This window comes from Argopecten irradians, chromosome 5, assembly GCF_041381155.1.
Source record: "Argopecten irradians isolate NY chromosome 5, Ai_NY, whole genome shotgun sequence".
Taxonomy (NCBI): domain Eukaryota; kingdom Metazoa; phylum Mollusca; class Bivalvia; order Pectinida; family Pectinidae; genus Argopecten; species Argopecten irradians.
Genome location: NC_091138.1, coordinates 49,954,551 through 49,981,449, shown reverse-complemented (window position 1 = coordinate 49,981,449; position 26,899 = coordinate 49,954,551). Strand labels below are relative to the sequence as shown.

At 38.6% G+C, this 26,899-nt stretch overlaps 1 protein-coding gene across 5 annotated transcripts in view; it reads left to right on the top strand.

Moving 5' to 3' along the window:
• The window catches only part of LOC138324137 (TOM1-like protein 2), a 134,513-nt gene that overhangs the window by 90,679 nt on the left and 16,935 nt on the right, over positions 1-26,899 (top strand). For 2 of the 5 annotated variants that reach the window (XM_069269221.1, XM_069269218.1), the window contains 3 exons: positions 14,335-14,410; positions 15,101-15,127; positions 26,815-26,880. In XM_069269221.1, the coding sequence (XP_069125322.1) occupies positions 14,335-14,410; positions 15,101-15,127; positions 26,815-26,880 (169 nt within the window). Of the gene's footprint in view, positions 1-14,334; positions 14,411-15,100; positions 15,128-18,737; positions 18,759-26,814; positions 26,881-26,899 lie in introns of all 5 variants that reach the window. The other 3 variants (XM_069269219.1, XM_069269220.1, XM_069269222.1) reach the window with 3 other exon arrangements.

Below are 26,899 nucleotides of genomic sequence, written 5' to 3'. Positions count from 1 at the left end.
TTTTCTATGACATGTACATGCTTGAAATAAAAATATTAAATAAAACATTAAATTTATAACACTATATGACATAATTTGTTAATATTTTTAGAAAACATATTTAGATTATCGTTAATAATACACTAATCATCATCTTCGGCACAATTTATTCAAAATAAATTAAATGTTAATTCGCATAACAGAGGTGGTTTTCCCTCCTTGACGATCAATCTTCTCTGATCACTCTGAAAGTGGTGATTTTACCTTTTCTGCAATTCTGCAAGATCAGCTTACATATTGTTTATTTACCTTGAACATAAACATGCACAGTATGGTACCTTATTTATATCTCCTTTCCTATTTTCAATCTACCTTGATGACTTGGAATCTTATCTGGTGGAAAACAGAATGTTAATTGTCCGACAACTATTGACAAATTATTTATAGATAATATTGAAATGTATCCCAGACTTTTTATCATTTTATATGCCGATGACACTGTTCTACAACAAATGTTACACAGATTTGAACAACATTGCATTACATGGAAATTATAACCCAATATCAGAAAGTGGCCCTGCAGGTAGGGCGTTAGAATTGTACCTGCTGCCCCTATTGCATGATCGTAAAAGGCGACTAAATTTAGGATCTTATCTTTTCTATTCTTCCTAACTGACTTTATCCTTCCTAATGCCTCCCTTGGCACCGCCTCATTTTTGGCCTTGAGTTGAGCGTTCGCCCCTGTGAGGAAGGCTCTGGGTCTGTCCCCTGGCCGAGACACACCAAAGTCTATAAAAGTGGTAGTTTCTGCTCCTGCTTAGCGCTCAGCAAAAAGGGAGTGGGACGACTGGTTCGCCCGTTGTCAGTATAATGTGACCGGGTGGGGTGTGTTGCTTGGTGTCTTCGGCGGCATGCTCCAGTGATATAGCACTATAAAAAGGGCAAAAGTTCCACTATACAAGAAGACACAACATGAATATACCGCAGTCTCCCGAAATACGCACCTCGCACAACATACACACAACACACCGCATACATGGGAGGCCGTCCTTACATGACCATAGCTGTTAATAGGACGTTAAGTAATCAAACAAACAAAAATATCAGAAAGATAAAAGTTGTAATATTCTCAAAACGTAAATTGGTCCAACAACACCAGTTTACGTTATGGGATATATAATTATTTTGATAAGAAGGGTATACATATCTAGGTATATTTTTAGGTCATCTGACCCGAAGGGTCAGGATGACCTATAGTCATCATGTTTCGTCCGTCGTCGTCCGCCGTCCGCCGTCCGCCGTGCGCCGTGCGCCGTGCGCCGTCCGCCGTGCGTTAACTTTTCACATTTTGAACTTCTTCTCAAGTTCTACCAGTGGGATTTGGCTGAAACTTGCATGAAATGATCCTGACACGGTTCCGACAAAGTGTTGTTATTTTTTGGGTCGATCTGAAATCCAAGATGGCCGCCACAGCCGCTATCTTGAAAACACATTTTGAACTTCTTCTCAAGTTCTACCAGTGGGATTTGGCTGAAACTTGCATGAAATGATCCTGACACGGTCCCGACAAAGTGTTGTTATTTTTCGGGTCGATCCGAAATCCAAGATGGCCGCCACAGCCGCCATCTTGAAAACACATTTTGAACTTCTTCTCAAGTTCTACCTTTGGGATTTGGCTGAAACTTGCATGAAATGATCCTGACATGGTCCTGACAAAGTGTTGTTATTTTTCGGGTCAATCCGAAATCCAAGATGGCCGCCACAGCCGCCATCTTGAAAACACATTTTGAACTTCTTCTCAAGTTCTACCAGTGGGATTTGGCTGAAACTTGCATGAAATGATCCCCGACACGGTCCCGACAAAGTGTTGTTATTTTTCGGGTCGATCTGAAATCCAACATGGCCGCCACAACCGCCATCTTGAAAACACGTTTTGAACTTCTTCTCAAGTTCTACCAGTGGGATTTGGCTGAAACTTGCATGAAATGATCCTTACATGGTCCCGACAAAGTGTTGTTATTTTTCGGGTCGATCCGAAATCCAAGATGGCGGCCACAGCCACCATCTTGAAAACACATTTTGAACTTCTTCTCAAGTTCTACCGGTGCGATTTGACTGAAACTTGCATGAAATGATCCTGACATGGTCCCGACAAAGTGTTGGTATTTTTCGGGTCGATCCGAAATCCAAGATGGCCGCCACAGCCGCCATCTTGAAAACACATTTTGAACTTCTTCTCAAGTTCTACCTTTGGGATTTGGCTGAAACTTGCATGAAATGATCCTGACATGGTCCCGACAAAGTGTTGTTATTTTTCGGGTCAATCCGAAATCCAAGATGGCCGCCACAGCCGCCATCTTGAAAACACATTTTGAACTTCTTCTCAAGTTCTACCTTTGGGATTTGGCTGAAACTTGCATGAAATTATCCTGACACGGTCCCGAAAAAGTGTTGTTATTTTTCGGGTCGATCCTAAATCCAAGATGGCCGCCACAACCGCCATCTTGAAAACACATTTTGAACTTCTTCTCAAGTTCTACCGGTGGGATTTGGCTGAAACTTACATGAAATGATCCTGACATGGTCCCGACAAAGTATTGTTACATCTCTGGTTGATCCCAAATCGAAGATGACTACCATGACACTATATCTAAGTAATTTCCTATATGTTAAGGCCCTTGGGCCTCTTGTTTGAAATAAAATTTGTTGTAAGAAATTGAAAATTATCCTGACATGATCCTGACAAAGTGACACTATATATAAATAATTTTACTATTGTCAAGGTAGTCAGATGACCGTTAAGGCCAAACTTTGGGCCTCTTGTTATTTTGTGCCTTCGATCCCAGGGCACAAAAAAAAAAGAAACATTAAAACTTACAGGGGTGCTTAATCATTGCGTTGAATACATTATTTGAAACCTTGCAGGTATTATCTAGATATAATAGGCCTTCACAATCAAATGTTAAAAACAATCAAATTGCAAAATTTAGAACGGCCAGACGTGAACTCAGACTTCCAAACACATTCTGCTTGGTCCAGTCTTCAACCTCAGTAACATGTACGATCTTTTCATTGCTACGACGTGACATATAACAAAAATTGGAATACGACAAAATAAGAACAAATTCATCAAATGAATTGTGCTGCACCGATAACCTGTCAGAAGATGTGTCGCGGTATAAATTACATGGTTTGCTTCACAGTACATTTTTCGTATATTATTATTATACACCCCACGATTTTAAATTTTAGCAATGTTAAAGCAATGTGATTTGTATTCAGAAGTCAAAAGTGCAAGTGTTTTATTGTTCTTTTTTTTTCATTTGAAGTTGAACAATAAAACCACAGAAAGTTTCCAATTTTTGACTGATTAAAACTGCTTCATCGCTGACAAATAGCATTTTTTCTCAATAAAAATCGAAAAATGAAATGATCCTGACACGGTTCCGACAAAGTGTTGTTATTTTTTGGGTCGATCTGAAATCCAAGATGGCCGCCACAGCCGCTATCTTGAAAACACATTTTGAACTTCTTCTCAAGTTCTACCAGTGGGATTTGGCTGAAACTTGCATGAAATGATCCTGACACGGTCCCGACAAAGTGTTGTTATTTTTCGGGTCGATCCGAAATCCAAGATGGCCGCCACAGCCGCCATCTTGAAAACACATTTTGAACTTCTTCTCAAGTTCTACCTTTGGGATTTGGCTGAAACTTGCATGAAATGATCCTGACATGGTCCTGACAAAGTGTTGTTATTTTTCGGGTCAATCCGAAATCCAAGATGGCCGCCACAGCCGCCATCTTGAAAACACATTTTGAACTTCTTCTCAAGTTCTACCAGTGGGATTTGGCTGAAACTTGCATGAAATGATCCCGACACGCACGGTCCCGACAAAGTGTTGTTATTTTTCGGGTCGATCTGAAATCCAACATGGCCGCCACAACCGCCATCTTGAAAACACGTTTTGAACTTCTTCTCAAGTTCTACCAGTGGGATTTGGCTGAAACTTGCATGAAATGATCCTTACATGGTCCCGACAAAGTGTTGTTATTTTTCGGGTCGATCCGAAATCCAAGATGGCGGCCACAGCCACCATCTTGAAAACACATTTTGAACTTCTTCTCAAGTTCTACCGGTGCGATTTGACTGAAACTTGCATGAAATGATCCTGACATGGTCCCGACAAAGTGTTGGTATTTTTCGGGTCGATCCGAAATCCAAGATGGCCGCCACAGCCGCCATCTTGAAAACACATTTTGAACTTCTTCTCAAGTTCTACCTTTGGGATTTGGCTGAAACTTGCATGAAATGATCCTGACATGGTCCCGACAAAGTGTTGTTATTTTTCGGGTCGATCCGAAATCCAAGATGGCCGCCACAGCCGCCATCTTGAAAACACATTTTGAACTTCTTCTCAAGTTCTACCTTTGGGATTTGGCTGAAACTTGCATGAAATTATCCTGACATGGTCCCGACAAAGTGTTGTTATTTTTCGGGTCGATCCTAAATCCAAGATGGCCGCCACAACCGCCATCTTGAAAACACATTTTGAACTTCTTCTCAAGTTCTACCGGTGGGATTTGGCTGAAACTTACATGAAATGATCCTGACATGGTCCCGACAAAGTATTGTTACATCTCTGGTTGATCCCAAATCGAAGATGACTACCATGACACTATATCTAAGTAATTTCCTATATGTTAAGGCCCTTGGGCCTCTTGTTTGAAATAAAATTTGTTGTAAGAAATTGAAAATTATCCTGACATGATCCTGACAAAGTGACACTATATATAAATAATTTTACTATTGTCAAGGTAGTCAGATGACCGTTAAGGCCCTTTGGGCCTCTTGTTAACATTAATGGTAGCGTTTTTAAAGAAAAGGAAAAAACTGCAGAACAAACAATTAAATCCGTGTTTGCTATCTTTAAGAAACTAAGGAATGTATCTCTTCCTGTTTATTTTTAACTGAAAATATTTTAGTCACTTGTAATGCCAGTTTTATTATACTCATCAGAAGTATTGGGATTTGAAAATACAAATATTGTAGAAAAATTCATTTGTAATTTCCTCAAGTTAGGAAAGTGTATAAAACAATTCATGGCTATGGCGAGCTAACAAGATAACCAATTGATATTGAAATAAAATGTAGAATGATTACTTTTTGGCATAACTACATAACATCAAATAAATTATCAAGTAATATTTAAATTAATGTATATTTTACATGAAAAAGGACCAGACGTTTTTTAAATGTCTGTAAGATGTTTAAGATATTTTATCCAGAGCTAGTTTAAATCATGTTTGAATATTACATCAATCAACTTGCTGTTTTACAAAAGAATAATTACAAAAATTTGTTAAAAGTAGACCAATTGACCAATTTATTCAGAAATGGTATGACTGTATTGATAAGTCTTCTAGAGGACTGACATATTCTCTACATTTAAGACATTTTGGCATAGAAAAATATGCCTCTTGTCTGTCTCTGCTGCAAAACAATACATGTTAACTGATACTGTGTTCCCAGAAACTTGATGAGAATAGCAATTAAGAATGGATATTTTAATTGACATCAAATTAACAAGGAAAAGGTTAAAGATGCTATAAAATCATTTGGCATATAACATCATAGGAAATATTAGAATGGGCTCCCAAGAGTTTAGTATGTGTTTCTTATTTAACACCTTGGTGTCCAAGAAATCCTCAAAAGTCCTAACTGGAAGGAACACTAGCAAAATCTATTTCTTATTGTCCAAAAAAAAGTGTTGACTTTAGAAATATATTCCTCCAATCATCGAGACCGAGCCATTTAGTACTTTCAGTACTTTGATTCAAATATTTTATAAATGATTATCAGTTTGTCCAGATATTGATTTCCAAACGATAACTTTAGCTCCTGAATTCTGTTGATAATTGATGCTCACTTTGTTTACCAGTATCATGTAACACAGATTAGGAATGTCTCTTGTGTCAAAAGATCAAGGTCACTGTTATAACAATTAACAAGAGGCCCAAGGACCTTAATGGTCATCTGACTACCTTGGCAATAATCATATAGGAAATTAATTAGATATAGTGTCATGGTAGCCATCTTCGATTTGGGATCAACCAAAGATGTAACAACACTTTGTTGGGACCATGTCAGGAGCATTTCATGCAAGTTTCAGCCAAATCGCACCAGTAGAACTTGAAAAGAAATTCAAAATGTGTTATCAAGATGGCGGCTGTGGCAGCCATCTTGGATTTCAGATCAACCCGAAAAATAACAACACTTTCTCGGGACCATGTCAGGATCATTTCATGCAAGTTTCAGCAAAATTGCAATGGTAGAACTTGAGAAGAAGTTCAAAATGTGTTTTCAAGATGGCGGCTGTGGCGGCCATCTTGGATTTCGGATCAACCCGAAAAATAACAACACTTTGTCGATACCATGTCAGGATCATTTCATGCAAGTTTCAGCCATATTGCACCAGAAGAACTTGAAAAGAAGTTCAAAATGTGTTTTCAAGATGGCGGCTGTGGCAGCCATCTTGGATTTCAGATTGACCCGATAAATAACAACACTTTTTCGGGACCATGTCAGGATCATTTCATGTAAGTTTCAGCCAAATCGCACCTGTAGAACTTGAGAAGAAGTTCAAAATGTGTTTTCAAGATGGCGGCTGTGGCGGCCATCTTGGATTGTTACTAAAACTACTGGGAGTAGATATCTTTTGCCAAATATCTGTTTCCAAATATCAGATTGCCAGATGATTAGGTCAAAGTCACTAATAGTGTGTAAGAGTTTCAGAATTATCAGGTTAAGGTCACTGTAATAGTGTGTAAGAGTTTCAGAATTATCAGGTCAAGGTCACTGTAATAGTGTGTAAGAGTTTCAGAATTATCAGGTCAAGGTCACTGTAATAGCTTGTTGGGACCTGGGTCCATTTGTTTAAAAGGTGATTAGTCTAATCACAGTTAAACGACAATTGTCAAATTAACATAAAATAATTTATGCATCTACACACTTACAAGTAACAACTCAACAACCATATTGAATGAATAAGGCCACTCTCACAGAGGGTGACAGGGTATTTATTAAATCAACAGCAAATGATAATCAATAAAATACATGACAAAATTTATGTGAAATACACATAAAACAATATTTGCTTCAAGAATTAAATAAACCAAAAAGCCAATGTGGGGTTTACAAAGTAAAAACCGCCAATTTTTGCTTCAAGAATTAAATAAACCAAAAGGCCTAGCCCGTATATGAGATATACAAAATAAAAAAAAAAAACCTTTATAGGGTGGGAAAGGGCGGGAATTCAAAAATAAAGTCTAAAAGCCAAATTCAAAACAGGTTAAAACTGTTGAGGAGGAAAATTTCAATATGGCTGCCTGACGCTTAGGGTTCTGATGAAATATTTGGGGTCTGGGAACCCTTTCGGACACATTGACCAATCAAATGCCCTTCCTCTATCCCAAAGGGGCATAACTCGTACCGACAAAATGTAAAATCCATACGAGGGGGCATAACTCGAATTAGTCTATATGCTGAAGAAAAGGACATTATTAACACAAACAAATTCTACAAAAATCTAATAAAATAAAACTTGTATTGGTGTTTCCGATGCATAAATTAAGCTAAATACTTAGCTGCCTTTTATGCATCTACACACTTACAAGTAACAACTCAACAACCATATTGAATGAATAAGGCCACCCTCACAGAGGGTGACAGGGTATTTATTAAATCAACAGCAAATGATAATCAATAAAATACATGACAAAATTTATGTGAAATACACATAAAACAATATTTGCTTCAAGAATTAAATAAACCAAAAAGCCAATGTGGGGTTTACAAAGTAAAAACCGCCAAAAAGACATTGAAAATGTCTTCCCCACACAAGGCAATCAAGAACACTTGAATCCTTTTAACCTTATGGCAAACTTTAAGCAGATCTAAATAAGAAACAGCACCAGCCCAAGCAAGCACTAGACTGACATAGATCACAAACATTATATATTCTTTGATTCTCATATCATCTGGGAGTTTTAATAATCTTAGCGAGATTTTCATTAAACACAGTACATATAACAATGGTAAGACATAAAAAATACTATATGTACAAAACATAATAGTAAATAGAAGCAGATTATGGTATCAATGGCGGTTCACTCAGCAACAAATTATAAGTACATTTAATAATCATGTACAACAAAGCAGGAAAAAATTATTGTGAATACTAGCAAACAGGATAAACCCAAACACCAAAGTCGAACGGCCCAAGCAATTCAACTATGATGTTGAGGAACGAATATATTTTTTGAAAGCATTAGAAGACCAGCGACCACAAGAGCGAATTTGAGAATCTGACATTCCTTTTTTTGAGACCAGTAAGTGGCTGCACCAATACGGAAGCTGTGTCCTTTATAGACTGAACTATCAAGACCTGCAAAGCTCAAACAGGAACGCAATATCCTATCAAAATATGAGCGGGGCACAGGTTTCATGTTCAACATTAAAAATACGGGACCTTTACCGTTGCCCCTGTATTGAATATAGTCTTCCAGAGCTTTGACAGCTGAATAAGAAGATGGCCCATGGCTAAAGGAGATAGCATGGCGCTTCCTTTGCACATTGTGCTTAAAGTCTGAAAAAACAACATGCACTGCTGGCTGATCTTTGTTGGAAGCAAATGACAAATTCTCAAACTGAATAAGATTGGTACTTGTATTTGTCATCGCTAGCTCATCGACCCGAGCGAAAGCATTAAAGGCAAACAGGAACATTGCACGAAACAAAACAGCTTCAAATACAGTACTGCTTACATGGGACAACGAATTGATAATCTTATCCAAAACCTCCACTGTCACTGGCAATCTCATATCTACTGAAGGATTGACTCTATAGCATCCTGCTACTAGCTTACGAACTAAAAAGGACTGAGTAGGGTCACAGTCATTCTTTAGTTTATGCACAAATGCTACAGCTGACAAATAAGTAGAGATACTCTTGGGTGAACACTGCTTATAATGCAAATGAGCAATAAGCAGTGCAATGTGAGAGGGAGAAACACAAGCACTACTGGCTACAAACCCATGCATCTCTGCAAATTGTTCAAAAATTTGCCAAGCTCTCTGATAAATATTTCTAGTGGAAGGAGCCAAGGAAGAAGTCAAAAGTTCTTCAACGTTTTGAAGAAGGTGCCTGGGAGGAACACGTCCGGAATCAGAGCAGGGTCTCTCTTTGCAGTTGGCGCTAGAACACGGAACTTCGTCATCTGCAAGCGAGAAAGAGAGTCTGCAAGCACATTTTTGACACCAGGAATATGCTTTGCCCGAAAGTTAATATTCAGACGCAGGCATTTTAAAACTAGCCAGCGCACCATAAGTAGCAAAGTAGTATCTTTACTTGTTTGCTTGTTAATGATTGGGACAAGTGCCTCATTGTCAGTGAAAAACAGAATACTATGGTTCTTGAACAGGGGACCCCACACCTGCAAAGCTAACAAAATAGGATAAAACTCCAAAATAGAGATGTGTAGACTTTGCCAATCTGAAGGAAATGGTCCATTGAACCATTGATCCTTAAAAACCGCCCCATATCCCAGAGTGCTAGCAGCATCCGTATGCAAGTTCAAGGTGTCATTTGACACAAAGCTATCCTGGATAAAGAAATTGCATCCATTGAAATGTTTGAGAAAGCTCAACCACATGAGCAAATCCCCTTTCACTTCCTGAGTTAAGCGAATGCGATAATGGGGTTGTTCAACACCAATAGTCAGATTGATGAGTCTCCTTAAAAATGGTCTACCAGGAGTCACCACTGAACATGCGAAGTTCAACAAACCTATCAAACTCTGTAACTCACGCAATGAGCATTTTGACCTCCCCAAAAAACCCTGAATCAGGTGCTGACATTTTGACAATTTGTCAGCAGGTAGCCTAGCTTCAAGCTTCACAGAATCAAGGGTTATGCCCAGAAATTCCATTGTCTGAGCAGGAGGAAAAGTTTTGTCTGTAGCAATAGGGATGCCTATTTCCTGACATGTGTGAAGGAAATTGGATATAGCTTTGTTGGCTGCTTGCGCAGTTTTCTCGATGAATAGAAAGTCATCAAGAACATGAACTACATGAGCACACCCTAGCTTATGAAGGGATATCCACTCAACCGAAGAGCTGAATGTTTCAAAAATTTTGCAAGAAGAAGCACACCCCAAACATGTGTCAAAATAAAAGCTCCCATTCCATTTCATTCCCAAAAGTTCATGATCATCAGGGTGAATTGGGATTATACGAAAAGCCGATTCGATATCTGTTTTCGCCATGAATGCCCCTTCACCACAAACCTTGATTTTACCAATGGCATCGTCAATGGAAGCATACTGAACTCTAGCATGATCCTTTGGAATACCAGAATTAACAGAATGAGAGCTGTTTTGCGGGAAAGATAAATGGTGAATAAGTCGAAATTGTCCAGGAATTTTCTTAAGAACTAAACCTAATGGTGATATCTTCATGTTAGCATAAGGCTTTATGTCAAAGGGACCTTTTATGCGACCACTATCCGTTTCTTTTTTCAATTTTTTCAATACAATATCAGGATTTTGGATTCCTGAGGTAAGATTAACACAATCCTGAAAACCTCTAGGCCCTTCATAATTTTATCTAAACCCTTGCTGAAAGCCAGTTATCAAATAATCAATAATTGATTTATCATACCCTTGCAGGAAAGCTTTCAATACTTTATGTTTAACTGGGGTAGTGACAGCGGAAATAAGTGGGTTTAGTCATTTTTTCTGGGGCTGGGATGGCTTAGCTTTATCATCAAAGCTTGTTTTATGTGGTTGGCTACGGGCTTGAGCCTTGTAGCACTTAACCTTAGGGTGGGATGAAAGGCCACAGTAGGAACAAATATGTTTGAACCGACAACCATTGCAGGTGGTGCCGCTATTAAACTTATAACATGCACCAACGCTATGACCAGAGAGTGGCTTGCCTTTAGGTTGCATCGATGATCGAGACAATTGACCTCTTGAGTCATATCGACGACGTGTGAGGGCAATAGCATAGAGCTCATGTTCCAACGAAGCCCAAGACACATCCTCACAACCTTGCTTTAACTTACGATGACTTGTGATGCTGAATTTGAAAGTGGAGTCGAGGCAGCAGGTGTCGGCGTACTAGCCAGAGATAACGACGCACTTGTTGGACGCCGACGCCTAGGACTCGATATCTGAGCCGCAGGTTCACTGGCTTTCCTTTTACTTTTAGGCATATTTTGGATACAAAGTTTACGCAGTCAAATGAGACGGAACCTGTAAGAAAAAAGAGGGAATTAGCCAAAATACATAATCCTGTGTTTTGAAATATAAACTGAACCTTCAATGACTTACCAAAGGCTATATATATATTTTTTTTTTTTTTTTTTTTTTTTTTTTTTTTTTACAACTTAATTGTAAAACTGTTTCAAGGATATATGCACGCCATATATGATGAAATAAACATTATTTTCTAGTTATTATGCCAGGTCAATGATCAAAAGCTGACATAAATAGCATGATTATAAGCCATATAATAAAGCGAAAGAACATGGCCAGGGTAAAAAACCCAAAATAGACATTAAGGCTGAAACGAGTGTCATTATGCATAAATTAAAATACCACTGATAAACAAATATATAGCTACTAGAGAAAATGTAATGTAAAAATAAAAAACGAAAATAAATATAAACGCTATACATCCACACACCAAATGTTAAAATAAAATCTGGAGTGGCAATAAAGTCAACCCATGAATGTAATTATAGATCTACCAATTTCATATGCCACGGTAGAATGGCCAGGGTCAAACTCAAAACGCTCCGATACAAGTTCAAGATATTGTATAAGTGCCCTCATGATCATAAATAACACCAACACAAGATAACCCTAAGACTATGCCGAAGGCAAAATTAAAAATATATAAGGCCAGGGTAAAATCCAAAATAGAGCATACAAGCTATATAAATAGCTATGTAAAGAAAATGACAAGAGCATGATAAAACATAGCCAAAGGCTAAAAATGGCCAGGGTAAACCCAAAATAGCCCCAATGCATGTAGTCATGTACAGGCTAAAGTAAAATGCACAGATCATGATAAACATGCATAGCCAAAGGCTAAAATGATCAAGGTAAACCCAAAATAGCCCATACAGGCTAAAGTAAAATGCACATATCATGCTAAACATGCATAGCCAAAGGCTAAAATGATCAAGGTAAACCCAAAATAGCCCATACAGGCTAAAGTAAAATGCCAAGATAATGATAAACATAGCCAAAGGCTAAAATGGCCAGGGTTAGTCCTCAAATAGCCATTTACAGGCTAAAAATTAAAAATGCCAAGAATATATATATATAAATATAAATTAAACAAAGCCAGAGGCTTAAATGGCCAGGGTAATTCCAAACCCAAAATAGCCCATACAGACAGGCTAAAGCAAATATCAATATGACAGACATACATCTTTATATATAGCCACAAGCTAAAATTAGGTTGTTACAGTCATATAAATTACCATGTGAAGATACATAGATATATATATTATATGTATATCATATAATATTAACGCAAGTCCCGAAATAATATATAACTATGTCATGGTAATTCAAAATATGAACCGATATATGGTAAAAGGTAAAACTAACTAAGCCTCACTTGCATAAACATAGGCTAAGCAGGGGATCCCTATAGATCTTTTCAATCTTATATATTAATTATAAAACTAAACAGAATAATAAAAACACTAGCCAACTCCTGACCTCATTACATGAGTTGAGTTTAAATACATGTATTGTAATGACCTAAGGCCTGTAATGAGCTATATAGGCCCAACTCCTGAGGGTGAAGTACTGTACTACCAGTTCAAATGAAATAGCTGGGAAGGTGGAGGCTTCATTCAAGTCATAGAAAATATAAACATTGAAAACCGCGCACCGAATCAAGCCACTTAAACCTTATAGAACAATCCTGTAATTGCTTACCAGAAATATCTCAGATGCTGATTTAATCGCTAATCGTATGCTACGGAAGAATTTCACCATTCCGACAGAATTCAAGTGGCACCCATCTGCGAGAAAAAGCTCCAACGGGCTATGGAAAATGCGTCTATGGTACCACAAATGAAGCTGATCATGCCCTGCAGTTAACACACACAGTGCTTTGTTGACATTCACACGCCTGTCCTCGTACACTTCCGGGGCCATCCCACGGGGTTTAGGCCGAGTGAACAACTCGCATACATAAACAACTACCTTCCACCGCTCATGTAGGAACACCATGAGATCGTAAATATCATACGCAAGCTTCGAGGGGGGTAGACAGGAATTACAACAATCATTACCACCAATCTGAAGAATTACAGCATGAGGTTGAAAATTGTCTAATAAATTACAAAGACGCCGATCATTACGCAGTCCCCGTACCGTACCTCCTCCAATTCCAAAACCCTGAATTTCACACTGAGCTAAATCAAAATTGTCAGGGAGAATACCTGCACGAATGTCACTAAATAAACGCCTGATAAAACTATGGCCGAGAACAAGTATTCTAGGCCGAAAGTCTACATTGTTGTGATCCATCTATGATAGTAAAATAAAAGGCGTAAACATAAAGTTATACTTAAATCTGTGTTTCAGTCGTCTTCATGTGGCCCTTCTAGTCATGCAGCTCTCCCCATCATCCAGACCAAATAGACGAGAAAAAGTGTCTCAAATCTTTTACAGGGTGAGAAAACAGCAGTTTTTGTCGTCGAAATCCAAGTGGAGGCTAATACCTTGACCTTGTTACATAGTTGACCGATGAATGTAATTCAAAATTAAAGTTTAAAAGCCAAATTCAAAACAGGTTAAAACTGTTGAGGAGGAAAATTTCAATATGGCTGCCTGACGCTTAGGGTTCTGATGAAATATTTGGGGTCTGGGAACCCTTTCGGACACATTGACCAATCAAATGCCCTTCCTCTATCCCAAAGGGGCATAACTCGTACCGACAAAATGTAAAATCCATACGAGGGGGCATAACTCGAATTAGTCTATATGCTGAAGAAAAGGACATTATTAACACAAACAAATTCTACAAAAATCTAATAAAATAAAACTTGTATTGGTGTTTCCGATGCATAAATTAAGCTAAATACTTAGCTGCCTTTTGTAGCTAAAAATAAGTTTATGAAATTGTAAATTATTCCATTCTTTACATACTTGTCCATTTTAGAGAAGATTTTGCAGCGACGGAGAAATGAAAATTTCATGAATCATGTGACTAAGCTATTAAAAAATTAAGAAATGTCATTGGTTTGTGACTGTCTGATATATGTTATAGCGCCTACTCCAATCAGCCAGACGATCAGTATAGAGGCGGTCTTAGCCAAGCAGTCAATGCCAAAGTAACACCGGGGGTAAGTAGTCATCAAGTGTAAGGAGAGGTTGGCGTGGGGAGGGGTGGGGGGTTTCATCATGATTCCAAACTATTTAACATCCGACTGTTTTCATTTGATATCAAAAGTCATAATGTGCTCAAAACCAACATATTTCTTATGTTACGATTTTCATGTAATTTCCATCAAAATCTTCAATGGTTTTGATGACTATCTAATTGAAGTGTAATTTGAGTTACCTTATCTTCCTATTGAAGTGTTATTTGAGTTATCTTATCTTCCCATTGAAGTGTAATTTGAGTTACCTTATCTTCCCATGAAAGTGTAATTTGAGTTACCTTATCTTCCTATTGAAGTGTAATTTGAGTTACCTTATCTTCCTATTGAAGTGTAATTTGAGTTACCTTATCTTCCTATTGAAGTGTTATTTGAGTTATCTTATCTTCCCATTGAAGTGTAATTTGAGTTACCTTATCTTCCCATGAAAGTGTAATTTGAGTTACCTTATCTTCCCATTAAAGTGTAATTTGAGGTACCTTATCGTCCCATTCAAACAACACATGGTTATTGTCACTCTACATTTAATATCAGTTTAAAGTTGTGACCAGAATCTCGTACCAAGAGTTCACTTTTGAATGTGAATTAATTTCGTAAGAGATTATTACCCAATATTGTGTGTGTAGTTGTACAAGCCTGTGTTACACATTACAGCTAGATGATGCGGAGGAGGTGTTGAAGGTATTGTTTATATAAACATCTGTAGATCACTAATCGGTAGATCACTTATGTATTAACCACTGGTGTTTGTTTGGGAGGTGTATCTGTAATCAAGCACATTTCTGTGGACATCTGTATATCTGTTAATCAAAATTATTATAATGATGTTGCACATGCATTTCATTGCTGATAATTTGTCACAAGATGTAAGATTTAATATTTTGTAAAACATTGAGTGTACAAAAGTGTATGTTTACGGTTTTCACTTTTAACTAATCGTCATATATTAGGCTGGTCAGCTTTTAATGTGTAATCTATAGCGTTTCTTCATTTGTCTATTATAAAGTCAATACAAGGTATACAAACCTTAAAAGTGAGGCTTATTCTGTATAACTCAAGCTACAACAATAGATGACATCACAGCCATGTTTTAAACATAGAATATTGAAAAATCCACAACATTGTGAAGTGTTTTAATTGAAACTGTTGAAATTCCAAATCGTATAGGAATACCATTCAGCAGGTACAATATGTATACCGTACAGTGGAACTCAGTTAATAAGAACTCGAAGGGACCGAGATAAAACTTCAAGTTATCGGAGTGTTGGGATTAAGCGAGTTCTCAAGTCTACTGACAATCTCTTTACTTTGTGTCGTAAAATGATGTGAGCAAGGAAAATGTCAAAATCAAAAATTATAACAATAAAACCAAAATATATCCAAAATATTGATTCATCAACTGCAGTCATAACAGTTTTTTCACGCACATATGAATAGTAAACATAACTTATGTAACCAAGACACATGTGTTCATAGCTTGATAGGAAGATATGCAGAAAGTTACTCTGCACATGTTAACTCAAACGATGGTGTTTTATCACTGGTGACTGATGAACTGTGAAAAGTCTATTTTGCTGAGTAAAAAGTTCAAAGCACAAATATTGTTCACACCTAAATAATTGAAATCGCTCTATAAAAACAGTGATCATGTACGCTCCAAGTTGTGATTGTAACACAGTGCCAGATAGCTAGAGATTAGTTCTACTCAAGTGATCACACAATGCAAGTGACAGGCTGAGAGCAACTGTTTTGTATCATGTCACATGTCAGTCAAGATAATGTTTATATAAGTAATGTACGGCAGCTTTACAATGGATGATCGCTGATGATTGTGGATTCAAAAATAACTTGCTAAACATTAACACTTTTTCCCACGTTTTTTGTAGTTGTTTTGAAAGTTGTTTCGAGTTTTGAAATGCTGTTCTACCGCAGATTTATGAAAAAGAAATTGGCATTTTTGGAAATCTCGTTGTCCAAAAAATATCACTGCAAATTAAGTTATACGAACATTTCATGTATAATTTTTGTCATTTGGACCAAAAATTTACTTTGTATTATCCAATTTCTAGAGTTTTCCTAATTCAAGTTTTTTAAACAAAGATAAAGAGGGAATTTGGCCGGGACCAGCAAAGTACTTCGTACTAAGCCGAGTTGTCAAATTATTTCAGTTCGTATCAACCAAGTTCCACTGTACTCATACCAATGTCACATAATTAAGTTAAACAAATGCAATACATAACCACAGGCGAGTTGATGAAATTGTTTTTTAGACAGGAGCATGCACATAATACAGTAACGAGTATCTGTAGTAGTATACCATGTTAGAAACGAGTGTAGGACAAAAGCCCCCCTGGACAAAAGCCCCCCTGGACATAAGCCCCTAGGACAAAAGCCCCTCCGGACTAAAGCCCCTTAGGATAAAAGCCCCTCCGGACAAAAGCCCCTTCTTTATAAAATAATGTATTTTTCTTATTTCTATTTTTTTTAGATATTTATTTGCTATTTGATACATTTGGGTATTATCAGAGAAGAGTGTCTAACATAATAAAAAGCATGATTATGATGTGATCATTTGAATTCTTTTAATTTTTGAGTTATTGATATCAAAGAAATAATAAAAAAAACATGTATACATAGACATTAGAATGTTATATATACAAGAAACCATTAATGTTTACTTTATCATAACACACCTACCAGGCTAACAGCTTGATGTTTGCATTGATTATATATAGATAATTAGGAAAGTATGTTTAATTACAAAATATTTCTATTATATAGTGTCATAATTAGATTAACATCAATATAATTTTTTACATTTTTCTATGAATTATGAAATCAATTTATAAAAAGTATTAGCTTCCCAAAAAGCTATATAAATTGTAAGTGGGCTACTTAACTCTTTGATTGGAAAGAATATAGAAATTAAATAATGATATGATATGATTTTGCTTAGCAATTTTAATTGTTCTGTTGGAAGCCATTTTATGATTTGAGACTAGTACAAACGAACAATTTTATCATACTTTCGTCACCAACAAAACAAAAAGGGTTTTATGCAGAGAATGCTAAGCTCAGAAAAAAAAAACATTTTAAAGAAAATCTTCTATTTCTGTATTTTTCTATGTTCCGTTTTCATTCCGCTTATAGTATGTACTGTCATTCCGCATTCCGCGTTTTAGTACTGTGTTCCGTCAATTAGCATACACGTCTGATATTTATTGTTACAGTACACGATGGTCTTCTAAATAAGAAATATTAAAAATGGTTCTAACATGGTATACTACTACAGATACATTTGTTCCACCTGTAAATGGTTCTAACATGGTATACTACTACAGATACATCTGTTCCACCTGTAAATGGTTCTAACATGGTATACTACTACAGATACATTTGTTCCACCTGTAAATGGTTCTAACATGGTATACTACTACAGATACATTTGTTCCACCTGTAAATGGTTCTAACATGGTAAACTACTACAGATACATTTGTTCCACCTGTAAATGGTTCTAACATGGTATACATTGCACTACTACAGATACATTTGTTCCACCTGTAAATGGAACCAGATTAATATTTCAATAAAAATGCCTGATCAGCTTCTAGAAAATCCACATTCAGAATAGTATTACCACGAATGCTTGTTCTACACTTAAATCTCAACGGATGCAAGCGCTGTGTGACCATGATTTATCAGAAAAAATGGTGTCCAAATCTGGACAGTTTCAAGTCTGTTTCCGTAATTTGTTTTAATATTACTTCAACAGACAATGCTTATAACACACAGATCATTCGTCTGATTCAAGCGTTCTCACTACATGACTATTCTGCAAGATGGCGCGAATTGCTTATGAAACTAACTGCTAATCTTCAAGTGGCATAGCAAACACACTACTATAAAAGTGATTTAAGTAGTTTTAGACATGCTAGACATCTGACCACTTGTGTAATGGTGGACAGCGAGCGAGTTTGAACGTTTCACACACATTTCACTACAGTGGACTTTTCTGGCATATCACAGTAAAACCAACTATTCCCACTTTCATTACAACTGGTTTGTTTCTGATATATGTGCAAATTTTAATTTACTCTTAGAAGGATTTGTCCCTTGTAGATGTTGTTGACTTGTGGAGAAGCGATTCATTTTCAGCTGACTTCTGAGTCCACCCATCACCAAGGCATGCTTTGTGTAGTTTTTGTTTATTTACATGTGTGCTTTGGATGTTTTATGTATGCTTTGTAATACTTCTGATTTTTTCACTTTTTGTTTATTTTCTGTCCAAAGTCTAACGGTGCATCGTCACAGGTTGGTTATTAACTTGTCCGTCAAACCTACCAGTTTTCCTCTCACACCTATTGATCAGTATCGATAACAATGAGAATAAATCTAATGCTGAAAGATGCTCCACCGCTGACGAATGGTATTTTTTCTCTATCAAAAACACAAACAGAGAAATTACTATTTTTTTCTTCAGTTACAAAGTTACTTTCTGTACACCATTAAAGTTTGAGCTTCTAATTTTACTCCAAGATGATAATATTAAAAAATAATTAATTGCATCCCCCCAAAAAATCCATGGCACTATGCCCTATGTACGAAAAGCAAAATAAATTATTTTATATGTATTTTTGTGTTAATTAGACAAATATACACAATTAAACATCAGCTATTGGGTATCGTTTATGCTCTGTTGGCGTTGGAGCATCTTCAAGTGACTGGGATGTTATTTATATGTGTTGAAAAATCTTTACCCCCAGTAGTTATTTTTCATTCTTTGAATCTATGCTCCAAATCTTTAATTATTCAAGATCTCAATTACATGTATAATTAAATTATTTTTTTTAATTATTTATTTTGGCTCTAAACTTCACAGTACTCCATTTACTTTTGGACTTAGTTGTTAAGTGTTAAATTAATTTAAAAAAATTTATGAAAAAGTTAAATCATTCAATAATTTTGAAGAAATTCAATGACTGTACCTGTTTCCTCAATAGTTAGTTGATAACTATAGGTTTAAGTTATAATGGAGCCAAGGAAGATAAATCTGCACTTTTTATCTATCCCTCCACACACAGACCAACTTTCCTTGCTTTGTCACTCAACAGTCCAATCATTGCACCAGTAATTTATAAACTTTATATTGTATTTGTTGTACATTGAAATGAAATAAGATATATAAAATAATCACAAATGGCCTATATGTAAATATGAAAGGGGTCGTGGGTTAGAACAAAACCAAGGTTTGGAGGCTGACAAAGTGAAAATCTCCATGCTTAAAAATACTCACTCTGAAAATGCTAGATATCATAATACTCTTATTCCCATAATGCTAGTATTTAGTTACAACATTATAACTCATATAAATGTGTATTTGGTGTAAAAATGATTTCTTCTAAGAATCTTGCAAAATGTAGCATTTAAATAAAATAAAACATAAGTATTATTAAAATCATATTGTAAAGATGAATGAGTGACACTGGCCTATAGTCGTGGGACATCAGTATTCGTCACTCTTGTTTTTTAGCTCACCTGGCCCGAAGGGCCGGTGAGCTTATGTCATGGCGCGGCGTCCGTCGTCCGTCCGTCCGTCCGTCCGTCAACATTTCCTTTAAATCGCTACTAGTCATAGAGTTCTGCATGGATTGTAACCAAATTTGGCCACAGACATCCTTGGGGGAAGGGGAACAGAACTTGTATAAATTTTGGCTCTGACCCCCCCGGGGCAGGAGGGGCGGGGCCCAATAGGGGAAATAGAGGTAAATCCTATAAATCGCTACTTGTCCTAGAGATCTGCATGGATTGTAACCAAATTTGGCCACAAACATCCTTGGGGGAAGGGGAACAGAACTTGTATAAATTTTGGCTCTGGTCCCCCAGGGGCAGGAGGGGCGGGGCTGAATGGAATGTAACCAAATTTGGCCACAAACATCCTTGGAGGAAGGGGAACAGAACTTGTATAAATTTTGGCTCTGAACCCCCGGGGGCAGGAGAGGCGGGGCCCAATAGGGGTAATAGAGGTAAATCCTTTAAATCACTACTTGTCATAGAGCTCTGAATGGAATGTAACCAAATTTAGCCACAAACATCCTTTGGGGAAGGGGAACAGAACTTGTATAAATTTTGACTCTGGTCCCCTGGGGGCAGGAGGGGCGGGGCCCAATAGGGGAAATAGAGGTAAATCATTAAATCGCTACTTGTCATAGAGTTCTGAATGGAATGTAACCAAATTTGGCCACAAACATCCTTGAGGGAAGGGGAACAGAACTTGTATAAATTTTGGCTCTGGACCCCCAGGGGCAGGAGGGGCGGGGCCCAATAGGGGAAATAGAGGTAAATCCTTTAAATCGCTACTAGTCATAGAGTTCTACATGAATTGTAACCAAATTCGTCCACAAACATCCTTGGGGGAAGGGGAACAGAACTTGTATAAATTTTGGCTCTGATCCCCCCGGGGGCAGGAGGGGCGGGGCCCAATAGGGGAAATAGAGGTAAATCCTTTAAATCGCTACTAGTCATAGAGTTCTGAATGGAATGTAACCAAATTTGGCCACAAACATCCTTGAGGGAGGGGAAACAGAACTTGTATAAATTTTGGCTCTGGTCCCCCAGGGGCAGGAGGGGCGGGGCCCAATAGGGGAAATAGAGGTAAATCCTTTAAATCGCTACTAGTCATAGAGTTCTGAATGGAATGTAACCAAATTTGGCCACAAACATCCTTGGGGGAAGGGGAACAGAACTTGTATAAACTTTGGCTCTGACCCCCTGGGGGCAGGAGGGGCGGGGCCCAATAGGGGAAATAGAGGTAAATCCTTTAAATCTCTACTTGTCCTAGAGCTCTACATGAATTGTAACCAAATTTGGCCACAAACATCCTTGGGGGAAGGGGAACAGAACTTGTATAAATTTTGATTCTGGCCCCCTGAGGGCAGGACGGGTGGGGCCCAATAGGGGAAATAGAGGTAAATCCTAAAAATCACTTCTTGTCCTAGAGTTTTGTTTGGATTGTGACAAAATTTGGCCATAAACATCCTTGGGGGAAGGGGAACAGAACTTGTATTTGGTGTAAAAATGATTTCTTCTAAGAATCTTGCAAAATGTAGCATTTAAATAAAATAAAACATAAGTATTATTAAAATCATATTGTAAAGATGAATGAGTGACACTGGCCTATAGTCGTGGGACATCAGTATTCGTCACTCTTGTTTTTTAGCTCACCTGGCCCGAAGGGCCGGTGAGCTTATGTCATGGCGCGGCGTCCGTCGTCCGTCCGTCCGTCCGTCCGTCAACATTTCCTTTAAATCGCTACTAGTCATAGAGTTCTGCATGGATTGTAACCAAATTTGGCCACAGACATCCTTGGGGGAGGGGAAACAGAACTTGTATAAATTTTGGCTCTGACCCCCCCGGGGCAGGAGGGGCGGGGCCCAATAGGGGAAATAGAGGTAAATCCTATAAATCGCTACTTGTCCTAGAGATCTGCATGGATTGTAACCAAATTTGGCCACAAACATCCTTGGGGGAAGGGGAACAGAACTTGTATAAATTTTGGCTCTGATCCCCCAGGGGCAGGAGGGGCGGGGCCCAATAGGGGAAATAGAGGTAAATCCTTTAAATCGCTACTAGTCATAGAGTTCTGAATGGATTGTAACCAAATTTGGCCACAAACATCCTTGGGGGAAGGGGAACAGAACTTGTATAAATTTTGGCTCTGAACCCCCGGGGGCAGGAGAGGCGGGGCCCAATAGGGGTAATAGAGGTAAATCCTTTAAATCACTACTTGTCATAGAGCTCTGAATGGAATGTAACCAAATTTAGCCACAAACATCCTTTGGGGAAGGGGAACAGAACTTGTATAAATTTTGACTCTGGTCCCCTGGGGGCAGGAGGGGCGGGGCCCAATAGGGGAAATAGAGGTAAATCATTAAATCGCTACTTGTCATAGAGTTCTGAATGGAATGTAACCAAATTTGGCCACAAACATCCTTGAGGGAAGGGGAACAGAACTTGTATAAATTTTGGCTCTGGACCCCCAGGGGCAGGAGGGGCGGGGCCCAATAGGGGAAATAGAGGTAAATCCTTTAAATCGCTACTAGTCATAGAGTTCTACATGAATTGTAACCAAATTCGTCCACAAACATCCTTGGGGGAAGGGGAACAGAACTTGTATAAATTTTGGCTCTGATCCCCCGGGGGCAGGAGGGGCGGGGCCCAATAGGGGAAATAGAGGTAAATCCTTTAAATCGCTACTAGTCATAGAGTTCTGAATGGAATGTAACCAAATTTGACCACAAACATCCTTGAGGGAGGGGGAACAGAACTTGTATAAATTTTGGCTCTGGTCCCCCAGGGGCAGGAGGGGCGGGGCCCAATAGGGGAAATAGAGGTAAATCCTTTAAATCGCTACTAGTCATAGAGTTCTGAATGGAATGTAACCAAATTTGGCCACAAACATCCTTGGGGGAAGGGGAACAGAACTTGTATAAACTTTGGCTCTGACCCCCTGGGGGCAGGAGGGGCGGGGCCCAATAGGGGAAATAGAGGTAAATCCTTTAAATCTCTACTTGTCCTAGAGCTCTACATGAATTGTAACCAAATTTGGCCACAAACATCCTTGGGGGAAGGGGAACAGAACTTGTATAAATTTTGATTCTGGCCCCCTGAGGGCAGGACGGGTGGGGCCCAATAGGGGAAATAGAGGTAAATCCTAAAAATCACTTCTTGTCCTAGAGTTTTGTTTGGATTGTGACAAAATTTGGCCATAAACATCCTTGGGGGAAGGGGAACAGAACTTGTATTTGGTGTAAAAATGATTTCTTCTAAGAATCTTGCAAAATGTAGCATTTAAATAAAATAAAACATAAGTATTATTAAAATCATATTGTAAAGATGAATGAGTGACACTGGCCTATAGTCGTGGGACATCAGTATTCGTCACTCTTGTTTTTTAGCTCACCTGGCCCGAAGGGCCGGTGAGCTTATGTCATGGCGCGGCGTCCGTCGTCCGTCCGTCCGTCCGTCCGTCCGTCCGTCAACATTTCCTTTAAATCGCTACTAGTCATAGAGTTCTGCATGGATTGTAACCAAATTTGGCCACAGACATCCTTGGGGGAGGGGAAACAGAACTTGTATAAATTTTGGCTCTGACCCCCCAGGGGCAGGAGGGGCGGGGCCCAATAGGGGAAATAGAGGTAAATCCTATAAATCGCTACTTGTCCTAGAGATCTGCATGGATTGTAACCAAATTTGGCCACAAACATCCTTGGGGGAAGGGGAACAGAACTTGTATAAATTTTGGCTCTGATCCCCCAGGGGCAGGAGGGGCGGGGCCCAATAGGGGAAATAGAGGTAAATCCTTTAAATCGCTACTTGTCATAGAGTTCTGAATGGAATGTAACCAAATTTGGCCACAAACATCCTTGGGGGAAGGGGAACAGAACTTGTATAAATTTTGGCTCTGAACCCCCGGGGGCAGGAGAGGCGGGGCCCAATAGGGGTAATAGAGGTAAATCCTTTAAATCACTACTTGTCATAGAGCTCTGAATGGAATGTAACCAAATTTAGCCACAAACATCCTTTGGGGAAGGGGAACAGAACTTGTATAAATTTTGACTCTGGTCCCCTGGGGGCAGGAGGGGCGGGGCCCAATAGGGGAAATAGAGGTAAATCCTTTAAATCGCTACTTGTCATAGAGTTCTGAATGGAATGTAACCAAATTTGGCCACAAACATCCTTGGGGGAAGGGGAACAGAACTTGTATAAATTTTGGCTCTGGACCCCCAGGGGCAGGAGGGGCGGGGCCCAATAGGGGAAATAGAGGTAAATCCTTTAAATCGCTACTAGTCATAGAGTTCTACATGAATTGTAACCAAATTCGTCCACAAACATCCTTGGGGGAAGGGGAACAGAACTTGTATAAATTTTGGCTCTGATCCCCCGGGGGCAGGAGGGGCGGGGCCCAATAGGGGAAATAGAGGTAAATCCTTTAAATCGCTACTAGTCATAGAGTTCTGAATGGAATGTAACCAAATTTGACCACAAACATCCTTGAGGGAGGGGGAACAGAACTTGTATAAATTTTGGCTCTGGTCCCCCAGGGGCAGGAGGGGCGGGGCCCAATAGGGGAAATAGAGGTAAATCCTTTAAATCGCTACTAGTCATAGAGTTCTGAATGGAATGTAACCAAATTTGGCCACAAACATCCTTGGGGGAAGGGGAACAGAACTTGTATAAACTTTGGCTCTGACCCCCTGGGGGCAGGAGGGGCGGGGCCCAATAGGGGAAATAGAGGTAAATCCTTTAAATCTCTACTTGTCCTAGAGCTCTACATGAATTGTAACCAAATTTGGCCACAAACATCCTTGGGGGAAGGGGAACAGAACTTGTATAAATTTTGATTCTGGCCCCCTGAGGGCAGGACGGGTGGGGCCCAATAGGGGAAATAGAGGTAAATCCTAAAAATCACTTCTTGTCCTAGAGTTTTGTTTGGATTGTGACAAAATTTGGCCATAAACATCCTTGGGGGAAGGGGAACAGAACTTGTATAAATTTTGGCTCTGACCCCCTGGGGGCGGGAGGGGTGGGGCCCAATAGGGGATTTAGAGGTTAATATTAAAATTCCTTCAGAAAAGAAACGATGAACCTGTATTCAGATCATTACTTGGCATTACAAACCAGGTGAGCGATACAGGCCCTCTGGGCCTCTTGTTTGCTATATATTCTAGTATGTATTTTTAGCTCATCTGACCCGAAGGGTCAGGATGACCTATAGTCATGAACTTCTTCTCAAGTTCTACCGGTGCGATTTGGCTGAAACTTGCATGAAATGATCCTGACATGGTCCCGACAAAGTGTTGTTATTTTTCGGGTTGATCTGAAATCCAAGATGGCCGCCACAGCCGCCATCTTGAAATTACATTTTGAACTTTTTCTCAAGTTCAACCGGTGCGATTTCGCTGAAACTTGCATGAAATGATCCTGACATGGTCCCGACTAAGTGTTGTTATTTTTCGGGTTGATCCGAAATCCAAGATGGCCGCCACAGCCGCCATCTTGAAAACACATTTTGAACTTCTTCTCAAGTTCTACCAGTGCGATTTGGCTGAAACTTGCATGAAATGATCCTGACATGGTCCCGACAAAGTGTTGTTATTTTTCGGGTTGATCCAAAATCCAAGATGGTCGCCACAGCCGCCATCTTGAAAACACATTTTGAACTTCTTCTCAAGTTCAACCGGTGCGATTTCGCTGAAACTTGCATGAAATGATCCTGACATGGTCCCGACAAAGTGTTGTTATTTTTCGGGTCGTTCCGAAATCCAAGATGGCCGCCCCAGCCGCCATCTTGAAAACACATTTTGAACTTCTTCTCAAGTTCTACCAGTACGATTTGGCTGACACTTGCATGAAATGCTCCTGACATGGTCCCGACAAAGTGTTGTTATTTTCGGGTCGATCCGAAATCCAAGATGGCCGCCACAGCCGCCATCTTGAAAACACATTTTGAACTTCTTCTCAAGTTCTACTGGTGCGATTTGGCTGAAACTTGCATGAAATGATCCCGACATGGTCCCGACAAAGTGTTGTTATTTTTTGGGTCGATCCAAAATCGAAGATGGCTACAATGACACTATATCTAATTAATTTCCTATATGTTAAGGCCCTTGGGCCTCTTGTTTGAAATAAAATTTGTTGAAAGAAATTGAAAATGATCCTGACATGGTCCTGACAAAGTGACACCATATATAATTAATTTTACTAATGCCAATGTAGTCAGATGAAATGATCCTGACATGGTCCCAACAAAGTGTTGTTACATCTCTGGTTGATCCCAAAACGAAGATGGCTACCATGACATGATATCTAATTAATTTCCTATATGATTATGGCCAAGGTAGTCAGATGACCGTTAAGGCCCTTTGTTATGAGGTCATTTCCTTTTTTGTTCTTAATAAAATGGCAACGAAAAAGTTTTGCTTTATAATAAAAGGCAGTTTTCTAAAAAAGTAGGAAACGGATAATTATGCAAATATTATGAGCTGAAAATGTAGACAATTTTCTATAAGAAAGCCAAATTTGGTTGAAATCCATCAATAGATGAGATTAGGAAAATTCAAAGAAAAAAGGTAAAAATACATAGAATATATATGGAAAAAACAACAGTGACGAATACTAAGGTCCCATGACTGTATGTCAATATATATACATGTATAGAGTACCAACATCTTACAGACTCGACAATACTCTATCGTGGCTGTTAAATAAGTCTGTTAGAAATCAAATACAGTAATGAGTCTAAATCGACCGTGATTAGTATAGAAGATGGCAGAAAACAGAATTTCAACTTGACTGGTTGTTTTTGTAGCTACAAGATCGAGAAAATGATTATGATGAAATGGAACAATGGTTGACAGATGAACAGAGGAAAGATGTAAGTTTCCTAGACTAGT